General features: G+C 43.2%; 1 protein-coding gene and 2 long non-coding RNA genes across 4 annotated transcripts; 2 read left to right on the forward strand and 1 right to left on the reverse strand.

The window, feature by feature from the left end:
* Positions 3,533-9,718, forward strand: LOC110430889. Of its 2 annotated transcripts, XR_002448323.1 has the most exons (4): positions 3,533-5,775; positions 5,860-5,998; positions 6,339-7,914; positions 9,057-9,718. It is a non-coding gene; the product is annotated as an uncharacterized LOC110430889 (long non-coding RNA). The 2 variants fall into 2 exon arrangements; XR_002448322.1 differs by having other exon boundaries at positions 6,339-9,718.
* LOC8065075 (ethylene-responsive transcription factor WIN1) lies at positions 9,849-11,375 on the reverse strand. The gene is made up of 2 exons (XM_002438606.2): positions 11,032-11,375; positions 9,849-10,835 (listed from the first exon to the last, which is right to left on the reverse strand). Exons 1-2 carry the CDS (start codon positions 11,112-11,114, stop codon positions 10,211-10,213), a joined length of 708 nt encoding a protein of 235 aa, XP_002438651.1. The 5' UTR covers positions 11,115-11,375; the 3' UTR covers positions 9,849-10,210.
* On the forward strand, positions 11,827-13,566 carry LOC110430946. The gene is made up of 2 exons (XR_002448374.1): positions 11,827-13,181; positions 13,245-13,566. It is a non-coding gene; the product is annotated as an uncharacterized LOC110430946 (long non-coding RNA).

Here is a 14,129-nt window from a genome sequence, read left to right on the forward strand (position 1 = left end):
TGGAAATAAGCTAAGGCCTTGTTTAGTTCTGAAAATATTTTGAATTTCGGTACTGTAGTATTTTTGTTTTTATTTGACAAATATTATTTAATCATAGACTAACTATGCTCAAAAGATTCATTTCGTGATTTACAGACAAACTATGTAATTATTTTTTATTTTCGTCTATATTTAATGCTTTATGCATATGCCGCAAGATTCGATATGACGAGGAATCTTGAAAAAATTTTGGTTTTTGTAATGAACTAAACAAGGCCTAAAAAAACAATGTTTTACGCCTACAGCCTACTACTCCTCCGGCCTTGTTTAGTTCGTAAAAATTTTCAAGATTCCCCATCACATCGAATCTTTGGTCGCATGCATGGAGCATTAAATATAGACGAAAATAAAAACTAATTGCACAGTTTACCTGTAATTTGTGAGATGAATCTTTTGAGCCTGGTTACTCCGTGATTGGACAATGTTTGTCAAATAAAAACGAAAGTGCTACGGTAGCCAAAACCTACAAATTTTGCGAACTAAACAAGGCCGGCGTATTAAAAGATCGCGGCTGCTGCTCGGTTTCTGAGTTCTGACGCTGGACAAGGCGATGGGCAACAGACAGGCAGACAGCCTGATCTCTCTGGCCTCTGCGGCTCTGCCCAACCGTGGAAACCCTTGGACTTGTTTAGTTCCCAGAAAATTTTGCAAATTTTTTCACATTCCCCGTCACATCGAATCTTGAAACGCATGCATGGAGCATTAAATATAGACGAAAATAAAAACTAATTGCACAGTTTGGTCGAAATTGACGACACGAATCTTTTGAGCCTAGTTAGTTCATGATTGGACAATATTTGTCAAATACAAATGAAAATGCTACAGTGTCGATTTCCCAAAAAATTTCGGAACTAAACAAGGCCACCATAGCCGGATTCCCGGGAAAATGACGCGAATCTGGGAAGCGCCACTCCGCATATTCTCGTGAAGATGCCCTCCTCACTTTTGTGCAGCGTATTGAGCCCATTTCTACTACAAAACAGATTTTTTTCTTTTTTGTCAAATAAATCCATACGCGCCGTTGAGGTTGGAATGAAGAGGAAACGTGTGAGCGGATGAAACGTTCTTCAGTACAATGTGGAACGCTAATCGTCAAATGGCATAAAAAAGGGCATATCCATGGACCATGGGGCCTTCTACTTCAAACCACAACCCCCCCCCTAACCCACACACACACCGCCTAACATGATACAACTATCAGTCATTTAACAGTATTTTTCTTTTACAACAAATCAGCGAACACTACTTTCAGTTATGACTTTCCAGCTAAGCAAACATGGTGATGATTTTCTATCCAGCTTTTATGGCTCCGCTGTTCAAATCAAGCTACTGGTATAGCATGGGAGGCGCTAGGTCAATGCAAAGGAACAGTTTGGCGCAGTGGAGTTATCTTTAGGTCAAAGGGTGAGTGGGTAACTAACTGTTACTCACTTCGATGATAAATAAATGATGTGTTTTAAAATAGGGTTGAGAGAAGTTGTCCTAAACCGGGTCCTAATCACGTTATCTTGAACACATCTTCTGGACACACATTGACACGATATTGTCTTCCATGGTCTACAATGAACGTTCAGCTGCAACGAATGTCAATTCCCTAGCTCTGAGTGCGATGTGGTCATTTGCGTGGTGTACAATGTTTACAAGATTTAAGGGGCTGATTGATAGACAACAGAGGTTGGTCCTAGCACAATTTAAATGAATGGTTTTGTTCCAGCGCTTTGTTTGGTTCCTCACTTGAATCAAATTGATGCATGCGACCATGCATAAGAGGCTGCCGTGACACAATTTTTCCATCCGTAGAAATCGAGCTTCCCTCTCCATACAGGACGACTTGATTTATGCAGGATGCAGGGGACCTACATGTCAAACACCCAGAACTTTGATCTATACATGTAACCAAACACGATCCTATTTCGTACTGGACTAATCCCAAAGACAACCGAACACAACCACATATACAAGCTCAACTTAGCTAGCTCCTTTGGCCCTGCATAGCCTGACCATCCTAGATGAAGACATCTTCTACAACCAATCACGCTCTAATAGTTCTCCCCTACTAAGGGTGTATTTAGATTTAAGGCTAATTGCTAACTAACTAAAAATTAGTTAAAATTAACTCCCATGCATCTAAAAAGGAGAGTTAATAGGTGGTATAGTTTTTTAGCCAAGTCTTCAATAAGTTGTAAGCCACCTAGCTAGCCTACCATAGCTAACTTTTGACCTACTTTTAGCCTCAACTATTAACTATTTACTCACTTTATCTCTAGATATCTGTCATCTTCGTTTCTCGAGAAAGAACTTTGACTAAATGTATATAATTAATCTATAGGATACATAATTAATATCATTAGACAGATATTTGAATCTAGTTTTTTTAATAATTTTACTTAAAGATATAAATGTTGCATGTAATTTGTATAAATCGAGTCAAACTTTCAGTAGGGAAACCAGCAATATCAGAGCAAGTATAATAGCAGGCTGTAAGCTGGCTAAATGCTGAGGTGGAGGAGAGAGGAGAGGAGAAAGAATAGAAGCGTATTGTAAGCTTAGGTCAGTCTCAATGTATAGTTTCATTACACAGTTAGCAAGACTACAAATTAGGTAACCGAGCCACATAAGTTTCATGGGGATGAAACTCCTCTATCATCTGATGAAACTCCTTCATTTAATGATCCTGCCAAGTCAGCAATTTTGCTTATGTGGCACCGTATTTAATGTGCATGACACTATCATGAAACATACATTGAGACTAGCCTTATAGCCGGCTTAAGCACAAAAACCAAAAAAAATTGTGTAAGAGATAAGTGGGTCATGTATGTTAATAATGATGAACTAACCACTTTATGAATGAGATATGAAAAAGCTAGAGAATCCTTAGTATTATTAATCTTACTCTCAAATACGCCCTAAATAGTTTCTTAAGGCTGCGACACTTATCCACTGCCAACCCTCTAAAAGATCAGCTCAATGTGGGCACTCGAAGCCCAAATTCAGGAAACCTAAGGCCTTGTTCAAAAATGGCTACCGTAGCATTTTCGTTTATATTTGATAAATTTTATCTAATCATGGACTAACTAGCCTCAAAAAAAACTTATCTCGTAAATTACAGACAAACTATGCAATTAGATTTTGTTTTTATCTATATTTAATGCTTTATGTATGCGTTCAAAGATTCAATATGATGGAGAATCTTGAAAAATTTTGGGAACTGAACAAGTAAATAGTTTCCTATAAGAAACAAATAAGATACAAAAAAAAGATAAAATAAAGAATTGGTCTAAGAGGGGGAAAATGGCCCAAAATGAAATCGCTGTATCGGCCTTTTCTTTCCCGCCGGCCACCACGCTGGACTGTTGACCAACGTGACGAGGGCCCATCATCAAAGTTCTAAATGTGCTCAGCCCACCTATTACTAAAGCCTACCTATATAAACCGTGGCCCAACCCGACAGTTCGTCCGTATTGCCACCCAAACTCCGCGGGCGCGAGGAAATTCTGTTTCTCGCCGCGTCGGCGCCGCTCGCCTCGCAACTCCGGCGGCCGGAGCAGCCGGCTCGCCGCGCGTGCTATCTCACTCGCCAGCTATCTGCCATCAGCAAGGTACCCTGCCGAAACCCCGAAACCCCGCGGTTACCTACGGATTATTGCAATCCACCTCGTGCTGAGTATCAGAGTGTGGTCGTCGCGACTAGGTTTAAATTCGAGTTTCTCCCAGAATAGTGGTGGAATTTGTGTTCATCGCTGTCGCTACGCGCACGGTTTAGTCTGGAATGGGTGGCCTCGAGGTGGTTCCAAGGAAGCCTGGCTTAAGGAAATGCGATCCCTATATGCAAAATTTGGGACTGGTTTGACTTGAAAATTTTTGTCACGATTGACCGGAGCTATGTAGAACCTGTTGTTTTGAACAACTTCACAGGACTAGTTTGTGACGTGATTGCACTAGCTTTGAAGTCTGTACTGTGATGTGTGTAAAGGTAGTGTAGGACCAGCTAGATAGGACAAAAGTGTATATTTCGCCTGGTACTAGATAGGACCAGCCAGCTAGTAAAACGAGATGGTTAGGTATGGGGAGCTTTGTTAATATCCGTTTCCTGAAGAGTCAGTTAACTTTTGCAGGTCTTCAGGCTGTGAGAACCTTCATGTGTTATTTACTTACTATTATTGTACCTGTATCTGTATACCATGAGAAATTTCCTACAAAACTTAATTCAGTTCTATGCCATAAGTAGAGTTTGTGTTTACCCCCTGTGTAACTTATGAATAATGATAGGAAAGGGGGGCTTGGAAATGCAATAACACAGCCATTACCTGAACTGCTTTCCCCAGTTTTCTTCTACTGGTTGGCTGATGACATTGTCAATTTCTACCAGTATTGTGAAAGCATTGTGCATGTTTTGAGTTTCCATTCATCTGAGTTTGAGCAGAGAGAAGCCCTTCCAAAGGAGCCCCAGTGTGCTGTGCATGGTGAAATAACCAGAAAATGATGGGATTCTATAGTGTTCCTATCCATGGTCTTGCTGCTTCAAATAAAGCCAGCAACAAAGAATTCCACTCTTCAGTTGGTGATGACTGATGAGATCTCCCGTATGACTAGCAACAGCTTCCGTACCTTATTCATCACATAGTGGCCAGATGCCCAGATCTTTTGATTATTAAGTGCAATAACATGTTTCATTTTGCGGTTTCTCAGATGATTTTGTGCGATCATGAACCTCCAGGATACTTTGCCTTCTTGGCGGAGGCGCAAGTGACGCATCAATGAATATTGGAACCTTGCTTTCTTCTAGAATTGCTTGATAGTGCTGTTTTTCACGTTCTTAATCTCTAAGTCCGCAAGCATAGTTGTAGAGCTAATGAACCAGTTAGGACCATCTGCTGATAAAGAATTTACCTTTCAGAACTGATTGATTTGAAGATTCTTTGCTCAGAGAAACTACAGAGTCTGACGTGAGAGGTAGCCTGTTGAAGCAGAGACAAGTGAGCCTTATGATTATACGAGCATAGTGCTCAGCGTTACAGTGTTCTGCATCTATACAGCTCTTACGGTGGTTGAGATAGCAGGCCATGCAACTGTTTCAAGCATTTTATCGTGCCCAGGTCATTATACTTTGGAAAATGTATTTCCAGAAATGAGGAAGGTGACAGGTTATGGCACGCACTTGTTTGAAATGAGTGAACTGAACATTTTTGTTAAACAAGTGATCAGCAGTGTGAGTCCAAGCAGAAGAAATTGAGGGGTTTGACTGATTGGCAATCGAGCGGCACCATAAGTCACCAGATGTCATGTTAACTCATTGCAAAATCAAAGCTTATCTCACACTTAGGTTCCTGCAATTAAACGGAAAGCAAATCCCTTTGCTACATGCTAGTACTATATTAAAGGAAGCTTCTGTTAGAAGATAATAAGCTTACTGCAGGACAGCAGAAGTACAAGTACCTATTATATTTATATCTACACAGTTTCCTCCAGGTCTCTTGGGGGCATGGTGTTGATCTCAAAAGTATGCCAAGTGATGTTGTGCAACATGTTGCATTGCACACATGCATATAGCCATTAAGCTTGAGAAAGTATCAATGTCCCTGAATAAGGAAGATTGGCTGCTTTTTCTTGAGAGCAGGTTCTGATTCTGAAGCCTAGAGACATTCTTGCGTGGTACTTCTATAGCATGAATTCAAATCAGAAATATTAATCATCTGCCACATGTCAATGCCAACAGGATATATTGAAATACAAGTGGTATGATTTACAGTTGTTTGATTTTATTTGTTTTTTTTCATGTTTATACAGTCCTTTGAGTGCGCACTTGTTCACTGACTGCAGCGGCGGTAACTTTGAAAGATGTTGCTTTATATGGGATTGGCTCTATGCTGCCCAGAAGATATTGGTTACTATAATGGCTCAGTGCACATTAGAACCTTAAATCTTATAACTTAGGTGTTTGCAGTTTACTTCTACGAAGGTAGAATTACTTCCCTTCTTTGCATTTATAATACTTTTTGTCTGCATGCGTGCTTAATTTTCTTTATCATTGTTCTATTTGCTTTTATCCTAAAAGTTTATGGGATTCAAAACCTACAAATATAGCTATTTGTAAAGGAACGATAATAATTAGCTTTCTGCCTTTATTGAAATATGATTATATACTTCTGTTTCCTTATATTCGAATTCATGGTCAAACTTGTGGTTTGAATACTACTGGATATTTCTAGGACAATACAACTGAGATATGTGATATACGTCTAATGTATTTGCTAATGTGGGCTCTTCTGATTTTTTGTATAAATAACATATATTTGCAGACCATAAATTTGTAACTTGAAGGCTTGGAGCTGGTTCAGAATTCAGATATCCTTGGGGGGTTTGTTCTGTGTGAAGGGAAGAGATAGTTAATATGTGCACATATATTCATTATTGAAAGCAAAGCATAGCATCCAAGTTACTGTTGTTGCTTGGATGCTAATTCAGTAATTTATTATTAGTGCAGGCTTGATGTAATTTTGAATTTTTTTTGCAGTATTGCAGCCTTAGTTGCCATTTAATATTTTTAGTTATTGAAGGTTGATATGATTATGCATTAAGTTATTAGATGGTAATATTGTTAAAAACCATGCATCACAGCATCGATGACCAGGAATAAATGAGGAAGAGTTTATTAGTTTAAAAGGAGAAAAAGGACTTCAGCTTAGGATCGGGATCATGACTAACAGTAGGTGGGCTGAATTAGCTAGAAATTTTACTTTGGTATTTCCATTATTTATTAAAAAAATTAATTTAATTTATGCAAATGGTCTTTCCTGGTATGGTTTATTTTTGGTAGCCACAAACTGTATTATGGATGGTGATGTGTCTTAACAACTAGCTAAAAACACTCAACCCAACCACCTTACTGTTTTGAGGATATAAATTAGCTAAGCCATGTAGTTTTGTCCTCTTTTACTAAACTTTTTTTCTGTTATAAACAGTTAATTTAATATTATCATGCATTGCATAGATTTATATTCAGTGTATGGTGACAAATCGTGACCCAAGTTCATTGCTGATTTATATCCTCGAGACACACTATCTAATCATTTTGACTTGCTGTGGTAGTGTCAAAATGCAACAGCTAAGCTAGGACCAACTGGCAATAGTACGAAACCCTTCTTGTAGGGCAGTGCTTGATCATACACTTGCAGTCATACTTTCCAACGCTATGCATTGGGTGGTTGGCTGGTCTACAGCTAGTTGCTTGCAGAAATGCTGTGTCAGATCTGAGACTTCTATTTAAAGAGAGTATTGCGTGGATAAATCTAATAATCTGGATACTTATTATACACATCAAGAGCCACACAGGGCATTCTGACCTTCGGTGAGCTGGTCCATATGTTACTGTTATGGCTGATTGTGCTACTGTCCTTTACCATATTTGTTTGCATCTTCCCAAGCTCCGGTAAAGAAAAGCTTGTAAGACTGCATTCATTCGATTGTTGAGAAAATAGTTTGACTTTAGTTTTCCAATCCATCTTCTAGAATACTGTTTACTTCAGGTATCTGTTCATTTTTTACAAGCTAAGAGCGTATTGTTTTAAGTAATTATGACTAATCTTACCGTCTCATTGATTATTAGGGAGGCAATGCCATAATCCATTTACTGGCATGTACATCAACCATCACTTCAGAGGGTTTAGGTAGATCTGGTGGGCAATAATATCATTATGCTTTGCAATCTAATTAAGATGAGATAATCATGATCTGAACAGGATTGAAGCAAAGCAAGAAGTTAGTGATGAGGGACCAGTACAGCTATCCTACTAGACATATTCAATGTATGCTTTTGCAACATGGGAGGCCCTTAACCAGCTACCTTGGCACCACAAGGTATCAAGGCAAATACTGGTATGACCTTTTCCAAAATTTAAGAGCAGTAGTAGTCTCGATCAGTTTTCTGAATTATGAGGCGTGAATCGTATGTTTAATTTGTTCTGCAGGCAATACTGTCTTATTTCTCATTTTCCAGCTTTTTCTCAAGTGTGTGGACTTAATGAACATGTGTGATAGGTTTGATAGATGGCGACACAACACAAACTAATGAGTTAACAAACATGCTTATGCTATTATACATGACCAAAAAGTCTAAGCTAATATGCTTATTTTAAGCATCCGAACTTAATAAGGCACTGTTTGGATCCACCCAACTAAAGTTTAGCTAGCTAAAATTTCAAAGCTAAACTTTAACCAGCTAAAAGTTCTCTAAGCTAAACTTTAGCCGGGGTGTTTGGATCCCCCAACTAATAGACTCAGTTAAACTTTAGCTGGGGTGTTTGGATCCTCTAACTAATAGACTCCGTTAAATTTAGCTGATCTTTTAGCTGGACTGTTTGGATCCCTAGTAGCTAGAGCCAGTTAAAATTTAGTTGGTGGATCCAAATAAGCCCTAAGGAGTTTGCTACATTGCCATCGCTTTTGCTGGTAACCATCACTGAACTTAACATGGTCCTAATCAGATGCTATGTTATCTCTTTGTGTACTATAAATGGTGATCGACTGTTGTTTTCATCAACATCCTAGAGACCTCTTAGTCTACTGTATGTGTCAATTGCAGCTAATATCCTTCCTGTTGTTGTGCTCTTCCGATCTCTTTTTTTGGCTGGCACGATCGTACTTTATGACTGACCAACTAACTGACTGGGCCCATCTGCATTGACTGCACGCTTTACCAACCTATAGAACCAAACTGTGGAGATGATTCGTGCTTCATTGCTCCTATTTGTGTGTTATCAAATAGGGAAGAGAGAATATGGGGGGACCATGGTTTTTTTTTTCATTCACTTCACTCTTGCTTTCTACAATACTGTACTAGCTACCATGTGAGATTTTACATATGATGTGGCGTTCAAGTTTTTTCGAAGGGAACTAGGAAAATGCTGTAGTTTTTTTTGGTTGTTGCTAGTGCTGGATTAATGTCACAGTTCAAAGACATGACAACTGAAGCTTACTTGAACTGATCGATATCTGTTTTTACTGTGTACTGGCCGCAGGCTATAGCTACTTTTGTGGATGAACAATGGAAACAATCATACGTAGTATGGTGCGCTGTCACAGTTAAGTTGATGCCTTTCTGTTAATTGTATAGACATTGCATTTAATCATCAATTAAGTGCCCCAAGCTTGCGATCAGGGATTTTTGCCTGCAGACAATGGTTCCGCTGGTCATTATTGCTTGTGTTAGTTGTATGCTAACTTGGCTGCTTATTATTAATTAGCAGTGTACTGTTGTGATTATGCAAATCGTGAGCAGTATTTTGATGATTCTCTGATGATGTTCTCATCTCATTTATCACATATTTACGTGAAAGTGACATTCACAATATAGCACCTAGGAATATGGATATAACATTTACTATGTTTCTTCACTGGAGCAACAGAACTGCCAAAAAATTATTATTGATGAATGCACACAGTAAACATTTTGATCGAGTTGATTAACGTAACTGTGATGATACTGGAAACCTTTGTGCATTTGCTTGTTTCTCTTTTGTTTTGACTATCTTGCAGGAAAAGGTACATGGCATAAATGCTCAAAGATAAATGAATTTTCCTATGATGAACCATACATGTTGTTCTTAGTCCTGGGGAGTTTACTGGCTAAGTAGGTAGGCTGATGCTCTGTGCTTTGAAATGATTGTGTTGTTAGCCAATAAATTTATCTTTTTATTTCACAAATATCAACTTCATCTCATATTCCAGATGTTCTTTTGATGAGAACCCTCACTGGTATCAGTATGAAAGCGGAAGAATGGCCACAATCACAAGGCACTAATTCCCTTTTATTAGAAGGCGACACCGCTGATATTGATATATTTGATATATTTATAGCCTGATTATATATATTGATACATAACAAAGGGGTTTCACCGGTGACGGTGTGACTATCATGACTGGGGCTGCATGCTTATACATACAAGTAAGCCTTTAATAAATACAGAGCTTCACACGGTAGTGATTAATCTTACTATATGGTTTATCCTAATTAAGCTTGATGTAGTAATAGAGATACCTATATATGATGCAATCTTAACTGCTTGTGCTGCACCAACCACACTCTACTATACCAAACACTTGATCTGATCTGGGACAGTGACCTGATCATGCTGCTAGCTTGTTCAACCATGCAATTTCCTTCGGTGGTGTTTCAGATGACGATGCTGCCCGCTGCACCCTGGAACATCCCATGTGAGTGCGAGCTGCCCAGCAGCTCCTCGATCATCTGCAGCGCAATCCTCTCCTCGTCGTCCATCATCATCGCAGGTGGAGGCGAGCCGGTCGTCGTGACCGTGGACGACGTGGAAGTGGACGTGGGCGTGGTGGCCGCTGCGCCTCCGTCGCTGGGCACCGGCTCCTCGCCGGAGGAGGACGCCGGCGGCGGCACGTCCTTGTTGAGCTGGACGGTCATGACCCAGCTGGAGTCGGCGCGCGCGCCCGCGCGCTTCTGCCAGACGCCAATGTGGGACTTCTCCGGGTCGAGGCGGAGGCAGGTGAGCGACGGCGACGGCGTCTTGCAGCACTTGCGGAGCTTGGCGCTGAGGATCTGCGACAGGTTGCTGGTGCCGCCGCCGGGCGCTGCTGCCGCGGAGGACGAGCCGCCGCCGCCACGTGCGTCCCGCGCGGCCGGCACGGGGGCCAGCTCCCCGGTGGCGGTCCTTGGGACGGGGAAGTTGGTCTTGGCGTTGCGGCCGCTCATGAGGACGGCGGCCTCGTCGTACGCCCGCGCCGCCTCCTCTGCCGTCTCGAAGGTGCCCAGCCACACCCTCCTCTTACTGCATTCATTCGACAAGCACCACCACACGCATGCATGTTCACAGTCACACGCATCAGAACACATGGCGAAAGAGAAAGAAAGAAGAAGCCAATCTACGTCGTCTAGGCGAAATGTATCTTTCAAGCTAGAAAGTGATCGAGAGCTAGCAGTGTGAGGGAAGAAGATCGAGGCTGGGGGTCAGTAGTAGTTCTTACAGCAGCGGGTGCCTGATCTCGGAGACCCAGGAGCCCCAGTGGCGCTGCCTGACGCCGCGGAACTTCTTCTTTGATTGCACCATGGTGCCTGATCCCTCCCCTTCTGTGGAGGGCCGGGCCGGCCGGCAAGCACTGCAGATTCTCTGCCAGGGGAAGGACAGAGGGAGGAGGCAGGCTGCAGAGCGGTGGGAACCGGACGGACGAGCACTGACTCACTCACTGAGCAGCAGTGAGTCAGTGTGCGTGAGTGTGAGTGTGAGTGCCTCCGGATCAGGAGTGGCCACGGGTGTGTATCTGTAGTGTAGTGTAGTGTAGATGCCCCGCCCCCGGCCCGCTTCCCCTTCCGTTCCGGTGAATATAAGCTACCCCGGGCACTGTACTTGCGTCCGCGGGGCCGCGTTAATGCGGTTAGATAGAGCGATGAACCGATGATGCACTCTCTCTCTCTCTCTCTGTCTCACACACACACACAGAGACGGCCCCAGCTGTGTTGTGTGCGTGCGTGTGCGAGGAGGAGAGAGGGAAACGAAGTAAGATTTGGGTGTCAGTAACTAGAGTACTTTTGCCTTGCGTTCCACGTATTGCGTGGCACGGCGCTGGGCCTGCCATATGCTGCATGCTACGGTGTGAAGTGCCGTACTCTGCCAGGGATTTTCAGAGTACATTACAGGAACACTCGTGTCAGTGCTATTAGGGCCTGGTTTAGATTTAAAATTTTTTTTGGATTCGGACTTTATTTATATTTAAAAATTATTGTCTAACCATGGACTAACTAGGCTTAAAAGATTCGTCTCGCAAATTACAGATGAATTATGCAATTAGTTTCTTTTGTTTATATTTAATACTCTATGCATGTGCCGCAAGATTCGGTGTGATGAGAAATCTTAAAATTATTTTAGATTTTGAGTGGAACTGAATAAGGCCCTAGGTGCCTGTGACCACCCCAGGATTACTATAGTCTAGTATGACCTGGAGTGTAATCCATGGCGGCTGGGGCTGCTGCCGTTGGTGGGCTCGGTAGCAGTAATATACTTACAAGGTCAGAACAAAGATGATGATACGACTATAAACTGCAGAGAAGGATAAGCTAGACAGAGGAATAGGGCCTAGTAGGGAGAGAAGAATCGTAGTAGCAGCAGCAGATCGTCAGAGGGACGGACGGAAAGGGAGGTTGTGACTTGGGGCCCTGGCTGTCGTCGTGGGGTTGGGCTTTGTCACTTGTGGGGGTGCGCTGTCGGTGAAGTGTGTGGCGGGTGGCGGCACTGGCATAACCACCCTCGCTGCTGCCAGTACGCCGGTAATAAACTCCCCCACCTACGCGCTTGGCGACCTCATTTATGGCGCCCATGGAGGTTCCAGCCACCGGAGGCCGGAGCCCCTAGCTCAGGGATCCAACCCAACCTTATTAGCTGAGCAAGCTGATCCAATGATGCATCATCGGTCGCTCTAATAATCTGCCCCCACGCTCTCATTGCTAACTAGCGGCTGTCTGCTGTTAGCTACTAGTAGTATCTCTAAACTAACCGTGTGGTGTTGCTGATTGTATGGTTGCATCTGAGATTTGTGGTAATAATCCCGATGAACTTAACCCAATCTTCTGCTTGCATTTTAGTACATTCATGCAGATGTGAATACTGAAACCTTTGTGGAAAAGTACTGCCGTGTGCACTGCGGGATCAGAAGGACGGGAGATGGTGTGATATGTGGCAAAGGAAGCAGTTGAGCAGAAGATAGACGATGTTATGGTGAAGGGAGCAGTTAAGCCGGGAAGACAACTCTTGTTGATGCACAACTCCTGCCCGTCAGTACACACAGTGGTGCCGCACACGCACCGGAGGCTTCCTTCACCCATGTCCATGGGACGACGCCACGCCGCTGCACTGACGCTGCCGAGCAGGAGCAGGAGCAGGAGACGGGAGCTGTTGGCCGGGCAATAACTGCGGCATCCAATCCATGCATCCACTGCCCACGAGGACAACCAATCCATCAATCAATAATCTGCCAATCATCCACCCATCCATCCATGATCCATGGCAACAGAAGCTCCGTAAAAAGGCGGAGCAGCAGGATCAATGGCGGGCGGGCTCGCTGCCTCGGCTCTCGGTGGTCGCCCTTGTCTTGTCCATGCCGAATTCAATGAGCCAGTACAGGTACTTTTAATTTACAGTCGGGCTCCACACAGATACGTGTGTCAGTGAGTTCCTTCCTTGCAGGATCAGAGGATGGAACCTTCCGCTACAGAAACGCTGCCGCTGCGATCTGCCTCCGTACGCGCATCATTGGAAAGTGCGGGCTGGCAGAGGCAGGTTGAGGTGGTTGGCTGCTTGTCCTCGACTGTCAGGACCCGTCGCGTAAAAAATGGTTACAAGGTGATCACAGCTGCAGTAATTGGCAGACACCCAATCAGTCATCGTACTAAGCTGGTACTCATGCATCTCTCGTCCTTGTCAATTTAGCATTGTACGTATTATATGGTTGCAAGCACCAAGCAGAAACTAGCGAATAAATTGCTCCGATCCATATAGTATATCTTCAGTTTCTTATGTGCATGAAAATGATGGCCAGCTAGCGTTCCTTGCAGGGAGCCATAGGATGCATGAGATGTTGAGACCCATCTACGTCAGGGAAGTGAAGCCTCTGAAGGATAGATACAGTAGTAGCGAGCGCGCGTCGCTGTTCTGACAATCCCGGGATTATATATTGCTTGGGCGCAATTAGAAGGCTGTCATCCCGTGCTGAGCACTCAATCGCCAAGTGCAGGTTTGGTGAGGAGAGCAGTTTTGGTTTTGCCACAGCCCACAGCGGTGGTGGTAGTACCGAGTTGGATGGATCTCCACTGCACCGCATGCCACTTTGTTTCTCCCTCCAAAAGCAGTAGTACGTACAGGAGTACTGTCCTAGAGGGAGGGGCAGCAGGGCAGGTTTTAGCTAGGGACAGGGCAATAAAGCTAGTGGTTTTACTGACTTTTAAGCAGCTAGCAGCTAGTAGTAGCCCCGTGTATTAACTCCCGGAGTGGGCTTTCTCGTGTGCGTGCATGGCATGGGCCGGTCAGCAGTCAGTACCAAACACCACCCTACTCACACTCTCGCGATATCAT

This window comes from Sorghum bicolor, chromosome 10, assembly GCF_000003195.3.
Source record: "Sorghum bicolor cultivar BTx623 chromosome 10, Sorghum_bicolor_NCBIv3, whole genome shotgun sequence".
NCBI lineage: Eukaryota > Viridiplantae > Streptophyta > Magnoliopsida > Poales > Poaceae > Sorghum > Sorghum bicolor.

Bases quoted from the DNA above. Each gene is read 5' to 3' on its own strand.
- LOC8065075 (XM_002438606.2), bottom strand. From the start codon at position 11,114: ATGGTGCAATCAAAGAAGAAGTTCCGCGGCGTCAGGCAGCGCCACTGG. The intron at 10,836-11,031 runs GTAAGAACTACT...GAATGAATGCAG, and splicing joins GAGATCAGGCACCCGCTGCT to TAAGAGGAGGGTGTGGCTGG.